At 41.0% G+C, this 17,338-nt stretch overlaps 1 protein-coding gene across 10 annotated transcripts in view; it reads left to right on the forward strand.

Moving 5' to 3' along the window:
• Positions 1-17,338, forward strand: part of ITPR2 (inositol 1,4,5-trisphosphate receptor type 2) — a 244,528-nt gene that overhangs the window by 69,387 nt on the left and 157,803 nt on the right. For all 10 annotated transcript variants that reach the window (XM_040061446.2, XM_058420145.1, XM_058420144.1 and 7 more), the window contains 8 exons: positions 336-477; positions 1,231-1,389; positions 2,277-2,449; positions 4,595-4,714; positions 4,816-5,001; positions 5,563-5,814; positions 6,677-6,821; positions 7,740-7,890. In XM_040061446.2, the coding sequence (XP_039917380.1) occupies positions 336-477; positions 1,231-1,389; positions 2,277-2,449; positions 4,595-4,714; positions 4,816-5,001; positions 5,563-5,814; positions 6,677-6,821; positions 7,740-7,890 (1,328 nt within the window). The remainder of the gene's footprint in view (positions 1-335; positions 478-1,230; positions 1,390-2,276; positions 2,450-4,594; positions 4,715-4,815; positions 5,002-5,562; positions 5,815-6,676; positions 6,822-7,739; positions 7,891-17,338) is intronic.

The raw sequence follows: 17,338 nt of genomic DNA on the forward strand, positions 1-17,338 counted from the left end.
GGCTGTGGAAGTTTCTTTTTACTGCTTCTGGGCCTTGAGGCCAGCTGGTATAGATTTTGGGTCTCTAAATACTGTGTATCAATCCAGCAGCCTGTATTTTTCTCTTGTTTTCCCTCTGGTTGTTGTTTAATGCCTTGGTAAACAGTCCTGTGATTGATTTAAGCTTCTGCTGAACCAAGGCTTGGAATCCTTAAGTACATGTCGAACTTAACTTTGCAGTGATGGAAGTTCCATCGTGCCAGGTAAAGCTTGGCATAAATGTGATTTTTCTTCTTAATGAATCCTAGCAAGTGTTGAGTGACTGTTTATAATAATGATTTGTCTATTCATTCTAGATTTGTAACCAAGCTACTGGAAGATCTAATTTTCTTTGTTGCTGATGTGCCCAATAACGGGCAAGAAGTTTTGGATGTGATCATTACCAAGCCAAACCGCGAACGACAGAAATTAATGAGGGAGCAAAATATATTGGCTCAGGTATGTCCTACTGTGTTAATAACTTAATTAATACAACAAATAACTTAATTGTATTGCAGACAGCTTGCAGGAGAGAGTGATGAGAGAAAAAGTTATTTTTGGATAACTTGGCTTGTGCCAGGTTGGGTTTGTGTCTGGTTGGATTTGGTAGAAATGACACTACTCGTTCAAAGCTCGTCTCTTGGTCCCTAAATCAGAGTCAAGCACAAGGGGCTGTAGAGGGCTCTTAATTTCATGTAGTTCTGATAAGATTTAAGATCACATTTGAGAGCAAACTGTTCACAAAATTTGAGACAAACATGGAACATGGTCCCAGTCCTGCAAGTGTTCCCCACATAGTGCCCCTATGGAACTCTGACTTTGTTTGCACGAGGGCAAACTTGCAAGTAAATAAAATTAGTGTGCTTTTTGAGAAGTCAACGGAAAGAAATTTAAAAAAAGGGGAGAAGGATGAAACTGGACACCAGCCAGCGTTGTCCTCCTTTTTCATCGTTAAATTATCCAAAGTTAAGACATGTAACCAAAGCTGTTTAAAGTTGGGGCTAGTAAAGAGAAAGCAATGCCAATCAGCTTAGTGGGAAATGCAGAGCTAACCCCAAATGCATAAAGCTGTGATGTCTCAGATTGTGTCCTCACTTGTGTTTAGGCAAAGCTGTTGTGCCGATCCTGTCAGAGTACGTTTCCATTGACTACTGTAAGTTCAGTAGAAATCTGGGTCTGGTTTTCACTCTCAGTGATTTTGATTTTGAACAGATATTTGGCATCCTCAAAGCTCCTTTTAAGGACAAAGGTGAAGGATCAATGCTGAGACTTGAAGACCTGGGCGACCAGAGATATGCTCCCTACAAATACATGTTAAGATTATGTTACAGAGTTCTAAGACACTCCCAACAGGACTATAGGAAGAACCAGGTCAGTGGCATTGAGGATAGTTTTTCTCCTGATTTCTATAATTATGTGTTCTGGGTTTGACATGGCTCTTTTGCACTTACAGGTGTGATTCTGTGGTAATGGGGAAAGGCCTCTTTTTGTGTGTGTGTAGCTTAGTAGTGCGTGAATTGAAAGTTCAACAATGAAAGTTCACAAATTCACTTTGTACTTTTTCAGGCTCAGACTGAGACTGGGGTTCACTGCTTCATTCATGAGCCTTCTGTTATTAAAAATTTGTTCTTGGAGCCTGGATTGTAAAGTGGGAAATCAGCAAAGCTGTCTGTTTCTCTTGCTTAAATATTTGTAGAGGGATAGCAGTGAGTCAGAGCAGAGGTTGTTATATCAGGTAGCCTGATTTCCCACTGCTGGAGACTCCCTGTGAGCAAGAGGTATTTCAGAACATGGACTAAAGGGACTGGAGATAAAAGTCTGAACTGCTGTGTGGCTTCTCTGTTTTCTTTCCAGTGTTTTACAGAAATATTTCTGTCCTGAGCAGAGAGAAAAGGAGGAGGGAAGACTCAGGAAAAAATGCTTCTTAAACATTATAAAAACCTTTCCATTTCCCCCCCCTTTTTTTTTTTTTTTTTTTTTTTTTTTTTTAAAGTTGCAATTTCTTGAATTTTGTATATAATTTCATGGATTCATTCCTTTGGTTTATGAAAGAATAAGAAGAGTTAGTCATCCCTGGTATGGAATCTGTTTCTCAGGGTACATATTTGAGTTATTCAGAAGTTCTTTTGTTCAGGCCAGTTCAGAGAAGAAAGTTTTGAGTGTTATTTTGATTGCTAACTGAGCTGGATTCCTCTGCTTCTAAAAGAGAAAACATTACCGCTCAGCAGGTCACCGTGGGAATTTTTCCTTTTTTTCAGGAATATATTGCTAAGAACTTCTGTGTCATGCAGTCCCAGATTGGTTACGATATTCTGGCAGAAGACACCATCACAGCTTTGTTGCACAACAACAGAAAACTGCTAGAGAAACACATCACAGCTAAAGAAATAGAGACATTTGTGAATTTACTCAGGAGAAATCGAGAGCCAAGGTTTGAAGTGGTCCACCTAGCATTTTTGCAGCAGCTGTGAATTGCATGCTATTCACTGCTTTTATGCCTCTTTCTCCCTGTTCTGACCTGGCAGACAAAAACCTCACCTCTACAGAAAATATTAGAACTACCTGTAATTCTTGGAATTTAACCATATTCACATTTTAAAACTAGAGCTTACTGAAAAGAGGGCTTATACTTTACAGGACAACTTTGAAAATTTGGTCTCAGTTCCAACTGGGGCAAAGAGAAATGAAGAGAAAGTTTAATTTCTCCCAGCTCTGCAGCTCCCCTGTGAAACTGCCACTTGCGTTGGTTTCCCTGCTTGTAATCCTGGTGTAAATTATACACACATGTTAATTTTTCTAAGCTTTTGGTAATTTCAGTTTTCCTGCAGGTTCTGATTCCAGGTCAGACCTGAAAAGGGCCTAGGACAGTGAAGACCCCATAAATCTGTGTCCTAGACCAGATTTTGTTCCAAATTAAAATTTCTGGCCTTGACCTTCACTCAGTTGATTTTTTTTTTTTTTTTTAGTAAGCTTCAGGTCAGAATATAAAATAAATGGACTTCTTTATTTTTAAATGGAAAAACCTCTTTATTATTGGGTTTTCAGTTGTAAAATTAGCAAAGTCATATGAGTATGAGAAATTAACATACTGAAGGCCAAGTATTGTCCTCTGTAATTGTGAATACCATTTTCCAGCTAGCCATTAAGGATACTGCTCAAGGCCTTGGTGCTTCACTGCCTCAGATATTTTCTATATGCCTGTTTTTCCTCACTCTGTAATCTCATTGCCTCTCCCATGCTCAGCTGAGTTAGGCTTGCTCAATATGAAGAGGAAATCACAAGATCAGCTCTGTCTCTGAAGGGTCTGTGTTTATTGAAAATTGTGCATTGCATTTTCTTGTGGTGGAGGATGTAATGGAATTTATGCCATAAGCACTTCATGTAACTGCTGTGTATTCACTTCTTTGAGGAGTTCAGGAGCAGTAAATGTTTCATAATTGCCCCTTGCCAGAAAGGTGTAATCTGAACAGTAAAGACTTGATCTTGATACTGATTTTCATGGAGTCTTGTAGATTTTCGCAGCGCTGTTGGGGTGAGTGAGAATTGTGGCATTCTGCTCTAAAACACATGAGCTAAAAAATTAAAAACCTTCTTGAGTTTTGACTCCAACCAGGTGACTTCCCCAGAATTCCATGCAATTATGTGCTGTTTGCTTAATTTTATCTTTGTGATTGCTATGCACTTTTAATTACCAGTTGCCACAAAGCTTAATTTCAGTTATGGGTGGATTTTTTTCCTAAGTCTACCCTAAAAATGCCGTCTGTGCTCACCCACTACAGTTCCCAGACTTGAGTGGGGACTGTGGTCTGTGCTAGAGGTTCAAACTGTTGGATCCTTGGATGGCTGATAGCAGATGGTCAGAGTTTGTACCTGGATTTCTAAGGAAGTGGAATATATGATCCATGTGTGTGTGTGTGCCTGCTCACATCTGCTCCTCCACCAGCTCTTGAGCACCTAGCTCAGGTTTAGCCACATTTGCTAGAGAAGTGGTGGGCTCAGAGATACTTAGTTCCTATGAATATCATGGAAAGTGGAAACTACATATAAGGAAGAGGCCCTTTTTATATTGCAGTGTGTCAAAGGCTGCAAAATATATTACTGTTACTGCAGACACAGGAATCCCTGAAAAGAGACAAACCCATGTACCTAATGAATGTCCCAGCTGTGAGGAAAGCCTCAGCCTGAACCTTGTGAAACATCAGAAGGCCTAAATTTGAGAGACAAATTCATAGGAAACCGATTTCCCTGCAAAGCTTTGTTCTTTCTGCTTTACACAGAATGACCTCTTTGAATGCAGAGTCTTGTCTGCAGGTCCTGACAGTTCTGCACTCTTCTCTGCTAGTCCAGCATTCCCAGGCAGTGTTCAAGGCCAGGTTGGGGGGTGCTTGGAGTAACCTGATCTAGTGGAAGGTGTTGTGAGTTGCAAGAGTGTGAACTGGCAAATATCATATATTGATAAATATCATGACACAGAGTCCCTCTAGTCTACTCATCCTCTAGTGCTGAGTGCTACTGCAGTTCTCCAGTAGTACTTTAAGTCTCATGTTCTGCTGCATCTATGGGTTTTTTACTGCAGATTCTTGGATTATCTGTCAGACCTGTGTGTATCTAACACCACAGCAATACCAGTAACTCAGGAACTCATCTGCAAGTTTATGCTGAGCCCAGGGAATGCTGACATTCTCATCCAGACCAAGTGAGTATCTGTAATCAGAACGTGCCACCTTTTTGTTGGCTGCTCTCTTCAATTCCCAGCACTGTGCTCATGGCTCCATTGTGAATGGTTTGTGTCTGCAGGCTGGTTTCAACCCAAATGGACAATCCCTTGGAATGCCCGGTCATCTCGGATGACATTGATGAAGAGGAAGTGTGGCTTTACTGGATCGACAGCAACAAGGAGCCTCATGGCAAAGCCATCAGGCATCTGGCTCAGGAGGCAAAGGAGGGCACAAAAGCTGATTTAGAAGTTCTTACCTACTACAGGTAAAACTGCTTATTCAAGGGAAGAAAACGTAAACTCTCTGAAGACTCCAAGTACTGTTTTTATCCCGTTCATTTGCCAATATCAAAAAAGGAAACCAGGTCATGCCAGAAACTGAGATTAAAAGTTCATTTCAAGTTTTTCTTGTGGGAGTCATCACAGTCTCTGCTGCCTGTTTCGGGCAAATCTTGAGCTTTCTTTGCTCATCACATCTCTCTGTGTGTCTTTTTTATTTTGCCTCTAACCTTCTATTTGGTGGGCTTTAGTTTTAGGTTGTACTGCCCTGGAAGCAAGGCATGCTCCGAGGACAGAGTGTCCTTAGTGTCTTGAGGATTAGAGAAGAAATGGGATCATGGAATAATGTTTTATGAAATTGAAACAACAGTCGAACAAATAGTTTTTAATGTCAAGTTGCTCCCTTACTTAACAAAGTCGCTCTTGTTATTTTTTTAGGATTTATATCAGACAGGCTCACATCAGGCTTGTAACATGAGATTCTGAGGTGTGTTCTTTCATTTCCAACCAATACCACATTATTACCTTTTTTTTTTTTTTTTTTTAAGGTACCAGCTGAACCTCTTTGCAAGAATGTGCCTGGACCGCCAGTACCTCGCCATCAACCAGATTTCTGCCCAGCTGTCTGTAGACTTGATCCTCAGGTGTATGTCTGATGAAAGCCTCCCCTACGACCTGCGGGCTTCCTTCTGCCGTCTGATGCTGCACATGCATGTGGACAGGGATCCCCAGGAGTCTGTGGTGCCTGTCAAGTACGCCAGATTGTGGACTGAAATTCCTACCAAGATCACCATTCATGAGTGAGTTGAAAGTGTTTCAAACTAAAGTACAAAAGGTCTTTGTAGGGTTAGTCTCAGAACAAAATGGTTGTAGGTGTCCCATGTCCACAAAACGTATGCGTGAAAAGGCATTTTGTTGCAGAGCACGGAACTATTAATTATTGTTGCTCTTGGAAACTTCTATGGGCAGCTTTCAATCATTAAATATTTAAATTTTATTTTTCACTATGTTCTTTTATTGAACAAGCTGGGGAAGATGGAGTGGCCTTTCCTCAGACCAGCTACACTCCAAGTAATCCAATTTTGTCTCATGTGGCAGGTTTGCTAGGCTGGAACTTGGTTTTACACCTCAAGTTCAACAGACAGCCATGGCTGGGAACCCAGAATTAAGACACAGCTGCTGTCCAGAAACAGCTCAGAGAGGCTTTGGCCTTCTCTTAGTAAAGTACTTAAGCATGTGTTAAATTTAATTTTAGAGAAAGGACCATTGATTTCAGTGGAAACCCTGTCTGGCTCCACTGATTTGATGGAGCAGCAGCACTGGGATGCTCCCAGCCAGGGAGTATCTGGCTGCAGAGACAGAGGAAGAAGCACAGCAGTGCAGCAGGCATTTTTGTTTCTGTTAATGACCTTGTTGAATTGCCACAGCAAGATTTAAGAGTCCTATCTGCCACAAGAGTGGTATTGTCCTGTGTTCTTCCCATTCACTTCAAGCCTTCCTGAGACTGTTGGAGGGAAGGGTTGTACATCCACTTTCCTTATCTCCAAAGAGCTGAACTGAGTAATTTCAGAGCATCATGATCAGTTTCTTTTTTCTTTAGTGAGAACTGATCCTCATATTAGAGGTGTTTAATTTTCCTTCTTTCTGTGCCTTGTATTGTAGGTATGATTCTTTCACTGACTCTTCAAGGAATGAAATGAAGACAAAGTTTGCACTAACAATGGAATTTGTAGAAGAGTATTTGAAAGAAGTTGTAAATCAACCCTTTCCATTTGGAGACAAAGAGAAAAATAAACTTACATTTGAGGTACTTCTCAGCTATCTGCATCCTACTTACAGTATTCCTCATTTCTGATAAGATGACATTGCTTCTTTCAAAATAAAGCCAGTTGCAGAATAAATGTAGGTGTAAAATAGCCTAAAGAAGCACCTGTTCCTAAATCCATTGTTCTTGGTGATGACTGGTACCGCAGAAAATAATATTCTTGTCTGCTCTATTTTTCCAACCTTTCCTTTCTTCTCCTGAGGTTGTTGCATTTCAGTGGAGGGAAGGGGATTTCTGGAGGGGTTAAGGGTGAATATTATTGTACATTAGTGGAATAACTTCTAAGGATTCTCCAGTATAAGTAAGTGCTGTTTTCTGTATAGGGTGTTACACTCGATAAAACACTCTGAATAACATAATCCTGTGGTTTAAACATTGTTTGAAATTCCTGACACAACCTTTACATAGGCCTAGATTTTCTAGGTTCAAATAACAAAGAATAAAGGGGAAATGCTTACAGCTTTCATAGTTCTTTGTCCAGCCTACTTCTCTTTGTTGCTTTTGCCTCTGGTCACCTGAAATCACCTCTGTGTAAAGTTATCACAGTCATCTTACTCTTCTGCTGACTGCCATCTTCCCCAAAGTTTCTACCTCTTTAAATAATTTCCCAGTCTTTCTTCTTGATCTTACATATTTTCACAGATGCAATTTTATCCTCTCAAGCCTTCCTAAATCTCACCTTGGTTTTGATGTCTGCTGTAACCTGACTGACCAATTGCTTTTTCTAATCCTGACAGACATTTCATGTCACTGGCCTTAGTCCAAAAACCAGTGGGAAGACTTGTGCTAGTTTGAATGCACTCAAGATCTGAATCTCTGTGAAAACTGCTGTGTGAAATGCAACTGAAAACCACAAAGGCTGTCAGTACTTCCTTCATTTTTAATTTCTTTTTCTCATAGGTGGTGCATCTGGCTCGGAACCTCATATACTTTGGCTTTTATAGTTTTAGTGAGCTTCTCAGACTGACCCGGACACTGCTGGCAATTCTAGATATCGTTCAAGTTCCCATATCGTCATACTTTGAAAGGCTGAGCAAGTTTCAGGATGGAGGTGAGATGAGCAGCAGAGACTGTTATTCCAGTGGGTAATTAGCTTTTTAAGTTGGAAATAATTAATGGAAATCTCATTACTCTTTCAAGGTTCTGTATTCACACATCGGCCCACCTACAGGAATGCCTTGCAGGGGGCACTAAGATGATTAGCTAAAAAAGAACCGTTTTGAACAGAGCTGCATCCTTCATGCCTTGTGGGTACTGCATTGGTGTTGCTGCTCCTTTGCTTGTTTGGAACTTTCAGATTTGGTTCTAAACCTCAGTGCCCCTTGCTCTGAACGTCCTGAGGGAGTTCAAACAGCGTTTGCCTGGGCACAGGGATTATGGTGGCTCATCTGTGGCACCGCTGATTGTTAATCTTCTTAGCACTGCACCGAAAGGGAGAATGAGATGATTCTGGTCCCACAATGACAGAAGTACCCAATGACGGTCCAGAGGAGGCCATCCTCTGCCTGTGTTTGTCAGCTTAGAATATTCTTTTTTGAACCCAGACCACAATGCCTATTCTGTATGTCCCGCTGCCTTTCCTACCACAGTTTAAAACTGGGTTGAAGAATCCCAGGAAGGTGCTGAAACGTAGCAGTTTTGTTTTCCTGTGTGAGTGGAAGAGAGGTGTGACAATTGTGTGGGTTGAGGGTCCAGAAGACCAACTGATGGCAAATTCTGTTTTAATATGTAGCTGGTGTTGCCAGCCAGCTGGCTCACAGCACCAAAATGGATGAGCTGTCTTGTTGGAAACAATTATTTTGTGTTTTCTCTGGGAGGCCTTTTCCCAGCCTTGAGTTTTTCTAATTATCATTTTGCTCAGTCACTCCCACAGATGCCCTGCAGGAGCATGCTGTTCTTCACAACTTTTTTCTTCTTTGAGGTTCATACACTCTGGAGAGGTGTAGACTGTCATTGTCATCTCTGAACCAAGAAGTCATGTGCTTGCTTCTCTTGATCTTCTCTCCATCGCTGCCAGCAGACTTTACTGAAACCCTCTGGAAGTCTTTCCTGCAATGCAGTGCAAACCAAGTCATGCTGTAGCTGGCTGCAGTCCCTCCTCAGCACCAGAGAAAAGACTGTATGCCCAGACACTTGGAATTATGTTTTCCTTTTTTTGTCCCTGAAAGACTGCATTGCAGACTCTCGTCTTAAGTGGCTCTGGACACAGTTTGACTCCAGGCACCATCTTGGCATATTGGCAACATGGGACATGCAGATGTGGTTCTTCTTTTTACTTCTCACCATGTCCAAGCCTTTAATCCTGATTATTCATCTCGTTCAGTTGTTTTTACTCACATTCATTACCCATAAAATCATGTTTCGTCCTTAATTCCTTTTTATTTCTGTCGAAGGGTTTCCTTTCAAGCTATGTCAGAGAGGAAGGAACCACCCATCAAGTGCACACAGACCTGCTCTCAGTTATATGAATTTCCTTAGCAATTCCATGCAAATCAATGAATTTACTTTGAAATAAATGAGTGTGAAGGAATGCTGCAAATGGCACCACCATGCAAATGGAAGCTCAGTAGCTTTTTTAGTAATGCTCAGCCATGTCCTGGAGCCTTGTTGGAAACTTTTTGTTAGAAACCTGGTTTTGTCTTATGATCTTTCAGCAAAAAAGGCAGAGAACAAAGGTGTGATTTTTTTTTTTTTTATTAGCTTCAGCCTTTGTACAGATTATTTGCATTTCTTTCCTGCTGTAGGTGTCTCCATGGCTGTTTACCTTTCAAACACTGACCAATTCAGGTCAGGATGCGACAATCCATGAATGTTCTTTTGGTAGCTGCCTGTGGATTGGTTTGGTTTGTTTGGTTGAGGTTTTCCCCCTTTTTCTAGTAATTCTATATCTAGAAAGCCCATTGCTTTGGAGAGGTTTTTTTTTTGCTGGTGAAGACTGTTGTCAATCCTGTCTGCAATCTTACAGGAGTCTGGAGATATTGCCTGTGCTGTCTAGACTTAAAAACAGGCATTGAAACTTTGCTGTGGTGAGACAAGGTGTCTTTATGTAGAAATAGCTGTAAGACTTCCTGGAGGGACCTTCTACAGTCTTAGTAAAAGGAAAGGATGTCATTGGATGGTCAGATCTTTTCTTCAACCTCCCCTTTCCTTTCTGATTGAGAAGATATAAACCACATAAACCGTGCCTTCACTTTGCACTTGAGACAGAATGATCCTGAACGTATAACTGCTGTGTCCAAGCATCTTGCCTTTCCTCATGCTTTGTCTGGAGGTTCAAACTTATCTTTCCATGATCTGTAAAGATGCATATGTCACAAGGATGGAGTTTAAACAGTTTAATAACTCCTATTCACTATTTTTGAGCTCCCAGCTCAAAGGACTTCATGTTTAAAGGATATATTTCTTGTATGAAAATCACATGACTCAAGCAAAACAGGGGAGCACTTTTCCTTAAGGAAAATCAACCAACACATTAGCTGCATGTTGCACCACTGAGGGGTGGTGCAGGGCTGGAACTTCTGGGCCTCTGCATGTGTTGGACTGTAGATGATCCCAAGGGTGAGTCCAGAAGTACAGGTGTTCTCTTGGTCCTGTGGAGTCTGGATCCATCTTGTCCAGGATCCACTAGGGATCCTGAGGAATGAACAGGCAGGCCTAGAAATTCGTCTTGGGAATTTTTTGTAGCTCTCCCCTCACTCTGAGAGTAAGGACTGTTCACCATGCAAAGCTACAGGTGTACCTTGGTTTTCAATTTTTTAGTAATTATAAGATTGTACACCAAAGGTTTCCTTTCCCTTTTTACACAGATATCCTCTCTTATAAAACTGTGTTGCTCAGACAATGTTAGTTGTTTTATTAGTTACCTGCCCTAGCTTTTTATTCTCTCTTTTAATTTATGATATCGGTCTCTTATGCTATTAAAAAGGATTAAAGTAGAAATTATCTCCATCTGGGCTTTTTTTATATTTTGGAAAATGTGATGGAAATTTCTAAAATCAGAATGGTCTGTTGATTTTTTTTTTTTCCAACGAGTGTTTTCTTACTCATAACTTCCATAAAATACAGACAAGTGGATTGTTCCCTGCCCTCTTTTCGGTGGTGGGAGCCCCCTCTCCAGTCAGGTAGGTGTGAGGGTGAGTTCTTGCCTTTAGAGGAGGTCAGATTCCACTCTCCTATATCTCTCCAGACTGCAGCATCCTCTCTGGCAGCTCCAATAAGTCATACCAAGCCTTTGCAGAATATTGCAGGTAGGTGTCCCTCCAACACATTATTACTCTAGGGATGTGCAGGTTAACATAGCTCTTTTTTAAAGGAAAAAAAAAGCTTCCCTGAGTTACAAAAATCATTGCATTGATGTTCTTTAAACAAATAAACAGACCAAAACAAACAAACAAATACGATTGTTTCTGTTGTGATTTTTGTGTATATGTTGTGAATGTATGGAAATTTAAATTTTGGAGTTTATAGAAGTTGTGGGGCTTTGTTTTGGGTTTTATGTTTGTTGGTTGTGTGTTTTTTTAAAGCTTCCAGTCAGGGATCACAAATATCTAGGCATGAGCTTTAATTCAGTAAGAACATGCATTTCATTCCTTGAGCTTAGGGCTTTGAAATGTAGCTCTAAACTCCAGTTTTGACAAACACTGAAAGCCAGTCATGATGCCTGAGACTGACAGTTTATTGGTATAAACAAATATGTTTAAATTTTATCAAGCATTAGGGGCGTGATCCTGTAAATCTTTTGTAGAAAAAGTGCTACGGAATACCAGCTTAGGTTCTGTATATTTTAATTTTCATCACTATTTAAGTGTAAATTTGCATGGATTGATAGGAAGTCTATATTTAACAACAAGATTTTGTCAATAGTTATGCTGATTCAGAAATGCAGTTATTTTCAGGTTCTAAGAAAAATGACTTGGTTTGCCCAAATGGATAAGTCATGTAATTCCTATTCTACAGCTGTAGGAGATAGAAGGTAGCATCTCTGTAGAAGCTAAGAATTTTTGGCCAGGATCTATATATTTTACATGACAGGTTTTATATTTTAGTTTTCTTAAAATGTATTGATTTCTATGGGAAAATCAGTGCTGAATAAATCTGGGGGCAGGTAGGTTAAGCTGCCTTTCCATTGACTTGTTCCAGGTCAGTAGCAACAAAAGCTTCCAACATCTGATTCTGGGAACGTGAAGTTGTCGGGAACTGGTGAGCTGGATTCCTGGCTGGTTTGATCAGTCCACATTGTGAAAACTGTAGTCAGGATTTTGGGAAATATATTAATGATGGGTGGAAGAATGTGGTGAGTGTTGGCTATGGAAGGCTTTCCTGGAGTTGTGCGCCTCAGAATTGAAAGATCCAAATTTTCAACCAGCAGTCTTGAGTCTTCTTCCCTGTTTAATATTTATTTCTTGAGTACACCCACTTACTTCAGTAAAACTGCTTGTTAAGTAAGGAGTCATATATGACAAGTGTTGAACTGTTGAGGCAAATCTGCAACTTAGGATGTATTTTTAGGCTTAGTGGAAGTTGCATGGAGACTTAATCAACCTTTTACCTTAAGAAGTCCTTTTCCCTCCTTTGCTTCAATTTGGAGCCACCTTGGTGGCTGAGGTAGTCCTTGATGTTTTCTGTGGGTTTCTCTGTCTTGGTTTGGCAAAGATTCTAAAAACACAGAATCACAGTATGGCTTGGGTTGGAAGAGACCTTGAAGATGATTTAATTCAAACTCCCTGCCATGGGCAGGGACACCTTCCACCAGACCAGGCTGCTCAGAGCCCCATCCAACCTGGTCTTGGACACTGCCAGAGACAGGGCAGCCACAGCTTCTCTGGACAACCTGTGCCAGGGCTTCTCCACCCTCACGGGAACAATTCCTTCCTCATACCCTACATAAACCCACTCTTGTCAGTGTGAAGCCATTCCCCCTTGTCCTGTTGATCCTTACATTCATGTAAATGTTAAGTCTTCCTTCCTCTAGAAAGCTTATTTTTGATGCCACAGTCAGATATTTTAACCAGAATTAAATTTAATGTGCGTGTAGTTTTCATGTGTGACCCTGTTTCATGAAGACAGATTGGAGAAAGTTGGCTAAGAAACATTTTTAAGACAAGATCCTGTAAAAAGTAAGGATGTTTATTTTTGGAAATGCTTCTTAACTAGATTGCACCCTAAAAATGAATTGACTTGAAAATTTTGCAACCAACTTCTTTTTTTTTTGTTTCAGTCAGTGTGTCTTAAATTTGATTTATTTTTGTGGATATTTGAAGCTGTTTTTGGTTTCTTTTTTTTTTTTTTTTTTCCCCTTTTAGAATCTAAAAAATATATGGTTTATGCAAAATATACTACCTGTATCCTAAAGAGGCATTTTTTTTCTTAAGGAGAAAATGAGGATTTCATTTAGTGGTGCTGTCATTCTGGCACCTTTCAAGAACATTATAATCTCTTGCGGTTTTAATTAAAAGGTAAAGTCATTGCTTTCCTAGTAAGTGCACCCTGCTGTATCATTCCAGAGTAAGGAGCCAATCTGCCTTGTCCAACACTGCTAATTTATTCTCTGTGAATTAAAATGCACATCTTTCTCTAGGTGCTATTTGCTCTTTCAAATAGCTGATTTTAGTCAAACCATGCAACTATAGCATATGTCAGGTCTGAAAGAGGAAGCAACATGGTAGTAGCAGCAGGTGAGCTACACATATACCATGCAGCTCAGTGCTCTTTAGTTATTTTGTTTGGGAATGAGAGTAATGACATGCCAGGAAACACATCCTTGAATTTGAGCTCCGTATGTCAGTGCTGGGCACCAGCAGTTCACAGTGCTGGGCACCAGCTGGAAAAAGCCCTCAGTGGTACAAACCTGGGCTATCTGCAGAGTGTGTCTGTCCCTCAGGAGCTCTACGGTTTTCCTGAGCCAACGTCCACTGACATCAGTGGGAATCTTTTGGTTTCCTTCGCTCAGTATTTTTGAAAAAACAGGTTTAAAACTGCCTACGATAAGCTTAACTTACTCCCACCTCTGTGATTCTTGCATTAAATGTGTTGCCCACAACTGCCTAAGGCTTTCAAACTGTGGTCAGATATCCCAGCTGCTTCATGTTGTGCTGGGTCTGTGTCTTGGTGGTGCGTTCCTCCTGCAGACCAAAGGGACACAAGATTCCATCCTACCAGGGGGCAGAGCAGAGGCGGCCTCGCCTTCCCCTGGAGTCTTCAGTGCTGGTGAGGTCTGCTGCCTTCTCTCTGTGAAGGAGTGCTCGTGTTTCTGTGTGTCAGGGGACTCTTGTCCAGGCTTCTGTCACTGTGACACAGCCCAGGAGCCTCCTCAGCTCCAGCTCCAGCTCCAGTTAGGTCACATTTTCTTCCAGCCCTTTTGGCAGCAAGTGTAGGTACACAGTGACTGGAAGCACCAGTGAGGCCACTGAGGGTTGAGAAAAAGGCTGCACCTGCCTTTTCTGTGGTCCCTGTTGGTCCTGTGTCCAAGAGGGACCAGATTTCATCCAAGACTATTAGAAATTACAATTTCTCGGCCCTGCATCTGTGTCTGTTACCTGCACTTTTGTCTAGTTAACAATTTGCAGTATCTTCTTTGAGGCATACTTTGATTAGCAGGACTAATGAGGCAGTGGCTGCCTGGCAGACTGGAGCAATAATTTATACCAGCGGTTTACAAGAAAAGAAAGGTTACAAGAGGAAAAAAGAAAGTTAACTGTGTTAGTCACAGATATCTACAGAGAAGAAACTGCTGTTCAGTGCAGAGTATTGCCAGACCAAAGGGTAGATCAGACTGAGAGCTTAATTCTGTGGCATGAACCATTTCTCTTTCCTCTTTACTCTTTCCCTCATTATAAGAGCTGTGCATTAATTGGATTCCAGAGACCATTGCTCTTCTAGGAATCAATATCTGTCTTACAGATGTAACTCAGCTAGGAGGCTTGATTCCCATGGTGCTTTTTACCTTCCAAGGCCAGCATGCTGATATATGTAATTTTTCCTTGGACTAATGTCTGTGGCATGAAAACCATGCTTGACACTGCTTTGTGGTTTGGGGATAAGCAAAAAGCCCAGAACCTGCAGAATGTAAGGAGAAGGTGAAGTTTGGTGGAGTTTCACCATGGCTGGGCAGCTGAGAGTTTGTACATAAAAAAGGGAGGGTTAGTGGATATATTGTGGTGAAGTGGAGGCTGAAGTGGCCAGATTCACTCAGGGGCTGGGTAGAAAATGTACATGCATGGCATATTGTAAGTTTTTTCCTTTGTTTTGCCTCATTACTTCTGAGGACTATAAAATATGGAAGTGATAGCTCACCATGTGTCCTTAAATGCCAGGCATTAGGTTTTCTGTAAGCCTTACCTGAGGTCAGCTAGTTATTGAGCGATGAAAAATGGTTTAATGAAGACATAAAGTGTGATTCTTGGCCTGTTTATGGTAGCTTCTGAAGTCTTTATGAACAAATTCTGTAGGAAACCTGTAAAATAATACCTCTTTCACAAACAGAGCTGTAAGGCTTTAATGATTCTGGCAAATAATATCCAGTTCTAAAGAGTTTGAAATAAAATGTGTCCCTTTAGGTAGTGAAGTGTTGTTATTATATGTTCTTAAAATGGCTGTAACTTTTCATGCAGAAAAATTAAATTGCATGAGGCAATGTGACCAAATCAGCAAAGAAATTTAGAGCTAAAGCTGCCATTGGATTCTTAACCTTGCCCTGGGTATTTCAACATTGCTGCACGCATGGTTCCCTGACAGAGGATCCCAGAGGACTGGTGCTCTTGTGTGCTTTAAAATGGCACTGTAGCTTTCTTTGGGAAGCTTTTGGTGGAGCAGTAGTGTAAATCTCACTGAAATCTCCAAAGCCAGGGATGTCTGGAGTTCTCCTGTTGTGAATACTCCCTTAAAACCTGGTTGAACGCACCTGCACTGACACATGGGTTGAGACAAGGTTCTGTGTGCTGGTTTTGGCTGAAGTGTCAGCGTCCTAATCAAAAGCATGCTCAGGTTTGATGACATCAGAGAGTTGTTTCTATAACTTAATAGTTACAGAGACCATGTGAGAATTGTCATATTTTTGTAAAGCCTTTGATTTCTTCCTCCTGCCTATTTTTTTTTTTTTTTTTTTTTTTTTTTTTTTTTTTTTTTTGTAAGCAAGATTGAATAATATATTTGATTTTTATGGGAAGGTTTTTGGGATAGTGGATGCACATGCATTTTTCTTTTCTGGTCATTAACAGATTTCCTGAAGATCTGATTCAGATCTTTCACTACCTGAAGGGAAACTACAAGAAATATGGAGAGGGACTATTTACTCCAAGGTCCTGGAGTGACAGGACAAGGAGAATGGCTTCAGACTGACAGAGAGGAGGTTTAGATGGGATATTAGGAAGAAATTGTTCCCTGTGAGGGTGCTGAGGCCCTGGCACAGGTTGACAATAGAAGCTGTAGCTGCCCCATCCCCGGAATTGTGCAAGGCCAGGCTGGATGGGGCTCTGAGAAACCTCTTGGAAGGTGTCCCTGCTCATGGCAAAGGGGTTGGAACTGGGTGGTCTTTAAGGTCACTTCCAACTCAAACCAGTCTATGATTCTGTGTGGCAGCTCCCATTTAAGTACTTAGTTTCCAGAAGCTTCGAGCATCCAACTGATCCAGTCCCTAATGAAAGCCACTGGATGTCAAAATCTTTTTGAAAATATGGGCACTTGTAAAATTTCTGTGTAGGGAGACCAGCACTGTGGGAGACTGTTCAAGCAAAATAGAGCTGAGCAGTTTTTAAAACTGAGTCCTAGGAATCTATCTTTCATCCCTCTGTGTTGAGGGAGACTGAACAGCAATGATAGTAAGAGCAGGCTCTGTCCCCCCATGGAAACTAGGGACCAGACCTGGTGCCTATAGGTAATTTTGAAATAAACTAGTCTGCATGCTGGTTCCCTGGCATCTTGGGGATTTCTGTGGAGCAGAGGACTTCTGGCTCTAAGGGTCTCTGCCAGCCTTTGAGGCTTCCATTGACTGTTCAGCCTCAGCTTCTGCATGGTTCTCTGCACTGTGTGCGAAATATCCAAAATTCTATGGGTCCTGGAGAGCAAACTGAGGATGCTCCATAGTAATGGGCTGGGAACAATTGGAAGAAAAGGCACAAATTGCCAGCTGCCTTTGACAGTTGTTTTTCTTACTGAATATGGTATTTTGTCACTTATCATCCATACTGTATTGCATAGCAGATTGTTGTTTACTTTTATATTCTGCTTTTAGAATTTTTGCAACCAGTAAATGACTTATCAAGAAAATATGTTTATGTAGAAAATGAAGTGTCAAATTATCCACTGTTTCGATTACTTGGGTGGTTGTTATTTTTTTCCCATAATTGACTCCTCTGAAAAGCCTTTCTTCTCAGAGAGGCCGCTGTGTTGTCAATCGTGCCAAATTGTATGAGATTATGTGCTACAGTTTTGTGACAGAAACTGATACTCATTAGGAAGTTGTGATCACTGTAATAAAAAGTAATGAAAAGGAGATGCACAGT

This window comes from Hirundo rustica, chromosome 4 (genome assembly GCF_015227805.2).
Source record: "Hirundo rustica isolate bHirRus1 chromosome 4, bHirRus1.pri.v3, whole genome shotgun sequence".
In the NCBI taxonomy this organism is placed as follows: domain Eukaryota; kingdom Metazoa; phylum Chordata; class Aves; order Passeriformes; family Hirundinidae; genus Hirundo; species Hirundo rustica.